This window comes from Gossypium hirsutum, chromosome A02 (genome assembly GCF_007990345.1).
Source record: "Gossypium hirsutum isolate 1008001.06 chromosome A02, Gossypium_hirsutum_v2.1, whole genome shotgun sequence".
Taxonomy (NCBI): domain Eukaryota; kingdom Viridiplantae; phylum Streptophyta; class Magnoliopsida; order Malvales; family Malvaceae; genus Gossypium; species Gossypium hirsutum.
This window is the reverse complement of record NC_053425.1, coordinates 12,522,259-12,527,894: the sequence shown is the minus strand read 5'-3', so window position 1 is coordinate 12,527,894 and position 5,636 is coordinate 12,522,259. Positions and strand designations below refer to the sequence as shown.

General features: G+C 33.6%; 1 protein-coding gene across 1 annotated transcript; it reads right to left on the bottom strand.

The window, feature by feature from the left end:
* Nucleotides 1–205: 205 nt before the first annotated feature.
* On the bottom strand, nucleotides 206–2,710 carry LOC107951459 (magnesium dechelatase SGRL, chloroplastic). Its single transcript, XM_016886520.2, has 5 exons — nucleotides 2,339–2,710; nucleotides 1,622–1,798; nucleotides 1,350–1,508; nucleotides 1,071–1,217; nucleotides 206–612 (listed from the first exon to the last, which is right to left on the bottom strand). The coding sequence occupies exons 1-5, from the start codon at nucleotides 2,489–2,491 to the stop codon at nucleotides 490–492; spliced, it is 759 nt and encodes a 252-aa protein (XP_016742009.2). The 5' UTR covers nucleotides 2,492–2,710; the 3' UTR covers nucleotides 206–489.
* Nucleotides 2,711–5,636: the final 2,926 nt, after the last annotated feature.

Below are 5,636 nucleotides of genomic sequence, written 5' to 3'. Positions count from 1 at the left end.
GGGTTGGGCTTGGGTAAAATTTTAGGCCCATTTTTCAGGCTAAGGCCCAATACTTGGGCCTAACAAACAGGCCTAAATTTTTAATTGAACTCGGCCCGGACACGACCCGGCCCATGCAAATCTCTCGACTCAACTTTTACCAAGTTTAGGCTATATATACACAGACCTTGTCCACCTACTGGATAGCAAATAAATAAGTCAGATCTGAAAAGCTTATAATAAAAGTGTAATAACAGCATTAATGTTGATTTACAAAGCAACAAAGAAAATAGCCATTAGTTAATGAATGAACAAATGGCCTCAGTTGCAGAAGAATTGTGCAATTTAGACTTTCAATAAATGCTTCAATAAATGGATTCCTTGGCTTTTTGAGTCTCGAAATTGAACCCTTTTTTTTTATTGTATTGTTTATCCACTTTACTTGTCTTTGGCTGGTTTTTGTTGCAGTTATATGAGACCAAGAAACCAGCATGTCGACCAGTAAACAAATCAAAGAAGGAAGGTAAATAAAGCTTGAAAGATGGATTTTGGACTTATTCCCCATTTTGACGGTGAAGATGAACTTTCTTTATCTGCAGTCAACAAACCTTTAACTTGATCTCCCAGCTTCCCCTGATCAACATAAAAAGTACTAGATCATGCGACACCCATATTGCAGATGAAGAAAAAGAATTCTAGTGGTTTTAGTTTTTTTTTTTTTTTTTTGCCAATTTAATTAGTATCGGATGAATTTGTAACACCAACTTAACTAGGAATATTAGTAGTAATAGATGATGCTAGTGGTTGAATTATCAGATATAGCTCGGGACAAGGGAAGAGGTTTCAACTAACAAATAATGCTAGTACTCGAACTCAAAACCTACTAAATACCACCTCTTTAGGGTGGCTGCATGAACAAAATGCTGCTATGGTGGATTTAAATAAATTATTCTAGTCAAAAAGAAAAGAAAAAAACTTGGCTCAGTTAATGAGACTTGAAAACTGATATTGGTAATTCTCAGAGAGCCGGATGAACATCTTCTGGATATGTGATAAGTTATGAAGCCATTAAAATAACGATATGATTTTACCTCAGCAGCATCCTTAAGCGGTCCCCAAAATTCCATGCGATTGTACTTAGGCAAACTGGAATGAAAGTAAACACATACTAAAGCATCCATTAGCTCAGGGTGTTCTGCGAAAAGGACTGAATCTCCATGAAGCACAGCTTTAAGTACCTGCAGCAAGAGTTCAGCAAGCATTACCATTTACCACCATCAAAATGGCTAGATGACGGAAAAGGCGATGTCAAAGTTGACAATATAGAAGCCGAGTTCGGACACCTGAATCATATGGGGAGGAAAACTTACCAAAGGTAATTCCTTGGAGAAAATGTGGTATCTAAACTCAGCAGCAACGTCAAGCAAGAGATTTGGACCGCTTACAAAACAATGCACATTCAGAAACATGGTTTCTTTCACTTTCTTCCACTCAGCAACCACATCATCATTGTTATACCACCCTTTCAACTGCCATGGGAAGCATGCAATTTGTAAAAGAACCACTGATTAGATGTCCCAAATCAAAGTTCTTATATTCACAAAAAGGTTACTGCATACTAAGAAACAAATGGAATTCGAACCTGATCAAGGTTGATGACATTTGAGATGGTCAATGTTAAGTTAGCAGTGAAGTCACAGTGGGAGAGGATGTAGGTTCTTGGGATTATTGCAGAATAACTTTTTAGCCTCTCTCCCATGAAGACAACTTTGAGTTTTGAAGCTTCAAAAATTGCTGTAGGAACCAAAAGCCTTGCAGCCTGGAAACTAAGAATGTCAAATTGCTACTCATTTGGGAAATTAAAGACCTTTACTAATACTTGCAGCAGAGTAAGCATAATGAATGGTTTACATCTTCTTGAAGACATTCAATGAAGTTGAACAATCACATAAGAACTGAATCAGATATTTTATATTTGCCATCACTGAATCGCCTAATATATGATATGGTTTTCTCATTGTAGACAGAACCTATATGTTCACAAGGATGTCTATACCAGCAGAGATGAAAGGGTATTGTTCACTAACAGTCTAAGCAAAGTAGCCGCAACCCAAATTGATATAACAAATGATAGCCAAAGGCTCATGAACAAATTCTATGCAGATTTTAGAACTACTGCAAAAATGCCATTTTCACAAGCAAATTGCAGGTCAAGAAAAAACTAGTTGTCACAATCCAAATAATTCTTATGTTGCTAGACTAAACTATCAAAATTCTAAATATACAACTCCATCTAACATTTATATAGCAATGCCATTACAAAACAAGGGTTTCTAGATGAAAAAGGAAAGAAGAACACCTCAGAGACAAGGGTATTGTAGGAGGCTCTAGCAGGACTGCTAATGGAAGAAAGATGTACTTGAAAAGGCCTGGATTCTCTGTTCTTGGCACCAAAGCCTCTCAATGTTACTGAAGGTGAAAAGGAAGCATAGTAAGCATAATGGCAGGCCATGGAACAAGCATAACCCACACTTTCTCTTCTTCTTCATTGTTCAAAACCCACCATTGTCTTCTCTGAGAGCTTGTTTCTTAGAGAAAGAATGAAAATGAATGGTATGATTGATGGGGTAATGGGGGTATTGATGTTCAGAGAATTTGGTTCTTTGGGTTCATGTGGATTTGTGATTCATAAGACCCCACTAGTCAAAAATCTGTCAAGGCTATCTTTCATCCACACATATGTTTTATTGCTTTTTAAAAAAACATTGCCTACTGGGAATTGTGATTGGCTGTTGGAGTTGGAACATTGCGCCATGTCATCAACATTTCCAGAAATTTTGATAACTTTTGGATAATGTCATGACGTGGCCTTAGTTCATTGATTCAATTTTGCATAGCCTACTCAGCTGCTCAAAATCTAATTCTGGTGGAGAAAAGCTAAAGAGTTTTTTTTGACTTTTCAGTTTGATTTTACAAAATCTTTTACTATTTTTGTAAAGGTAAAACACATTTATATTTACACCTTATGATTTCTAAGAAAACCCACTTTCTTTTTAAGTTTAAAAACATCTTATAAACTTTCCAGATATATATTTACATAGTAAATTATAATAAAAAGATAATTATATCATTTTTATTTTTTATGTATCTACCTTTTAGAGGTTGCAAATGGGGTTCTCGGATTGGGTTTATTTAGTATTATGATGTTTTTGAATTCGGATAAGTTTGGGTTTAAATTTTTTTAAATTTGTAATTTTTTTAGATTTGAATTCGGACTCTAATTCTAAGTCATAAATATTTTAATTTTAAATATAATAATTCATTTTATTTTTATACAATAGCAATGCAATTCAAATTTGTTTGTAAAAAAGAATAAATTATATATATATTTAATAGAGCTCTTTTATATAAAATAATTAAAGTGTTTATTGTATGTAAAATGTATTATTCTATGATATTATATGAATTGGCGCAAATATTTTATTATTATATTATATTGACAATTGAATAACTTTTTATCTTTCTTATTAAATTTATGAACCTAATATTCATATTTTAAAATATTTATTCCAAAACTCAAATAATTTACTCATTATTACCTAAACTCAAAATAAACTAATTAACATTATAGTCCAAACCTCAAGTCTAAAATAAAAAAAAATTGAAAATCAATACCCAAATACAACTTATAAAAGTTAAAGCTGAATTCAAAATTTAACTTAATAAAAATAATATTTTAATAAGATATTGAATTTTTAATAATATTTTAATAATATCATAAACTAACAGTGAAACTTGTGTCTTCAAACAACATCCTAGGAGTTTGACAACATTCCTGTGGTTGATTTGGTAGAGCACCAGTATTTTATTAATGAACTGTTCAACTTGACTAGGATCTCCAATTATTGATTTTTTAATGGCAACTATTTGATTATCAGCCAATATTCTCTTGTACACTGTCCCTTGCCCTCCTTTTCCTAAAATTCTGCTTTCATGGTAATTGTTTGTTGCCTTCTCGAGTTCCTCAGCTGTAAATACTCTTAACATCTTCACGGTGCCCTTGTCGTCTTGAAAATTGTTCCCGCAATAAAATGCCACCATTTTGCTGAAAGTTAACTTCTGTTATTTTAGAAATCTGCCTTTGCTTGAGCATCCAACACAACAATACTATCCCCAAGAGAAGACCAAGAAACCCAATGCCAACCCCTACGTTCAAAGCATAAAATAATAATAACAGTTGTATTAGCCATGGTAGTGTATCTAAAAGTGAAAAATCATACAAAATGTATATTGAGAGTAATAAATAACGAGATTGTTTGCGTCAAGCCGATCCAATTGACTCAACATTGAGTTGGGTAAGTTAAGGATGAGGCCTGCTTGTGAATCTAGTTCCACTTGTTTACCAAGTACTTCATAAAAATAAAATCGAAATTATTGTTAGATATAAAAAATAAATAAATCCATAATGGGAAATTGTGGTTAAGGATGAGCTAGCATGGACTCATGCCAAGGCTACAGGCATGTAAAGATGGCTATAAGGTTGGTTGTAAAAGGATAATATGTTTAGATAGATGTTTCTTAAAGAGCTACTTTGGTGGCTACTTACTTGCAGCTGTTGCGATAGATACAAATAATAGCAACTATCCTATTGTATATGATGCTGTCAAAAATGAAAACCAAGTATCACGGCTCTGGTTCTTGGAGTTGCTCATGCTAGACTTGAAAATTATAAGCTCATAGTAGATATCTTTCATGTCTGACAAACAAAAGGTAAAACTCCATTTATTTATTTTGTTTTATGTTGTTTTTATTTAGGGTTTAAGATTTGTCAAAAAATTAAACTGTATTTGTTCTATTTATAGGGACTTTTAAAAGCAATATATATGTTGTTTCCTAATGTAGAAACAAGATATTGTGTTAGACACTTACATGCCAATTTTAAAAAGGTTAGTTTCCAAATAAAGGAATTGAAAGATTTGCTTTGGAAAACTGCCAAAGTAAGTACTCTAAGGGATTTTAAAGATGTCATAGCTGAACTGAAGAACATCAATCAACATGCTTATGATTGGTTGAAGGAAAAAAAACCCTACTCATCGGTCAAGGTCCCACTTCTCAATTAAGAGCTAGTCTGACATGTTGGTGAATAATATTTCTGAATGCTTTAACAAGGTAAACCCCTAAATGCTGCCAATACTACCTCCTATACTAAGAATGCCACCTGGCAAACCTACTAAGGTAAGAAGAAAAGAACCTGATGAACAACAAACAACTAGGTGGACATAAGGTGTAGTAAATACAACAAAATAGGCCACAATAAGAGGAGTTGTGAAAGGGAAATTGGCCAAACCATTCCAATAAGTCATCTGCCTTTTCTTATTATATGAATTTGTTTGATGGATTTTACTTATTCTTGTAGGTCAAAAGATACAAAGTTTGTGTTCATAACCAAGTGGTTGCCCCAACTCAGCAACAGGCTACTCAAAATCAGCAAGAGAATACCCTAACTGAATAGGAGGCTGCTCCAACTCATTAACAATCTGCCCCAACTCACCAAAAAGATGTTACCCCAAGAGAAACACTCCCATTGAAGAGGAAACCAACCACTGTTAGATAGATTCCTTCTACTCAAGAGTCATATTGTAATGCCCTAAAATATT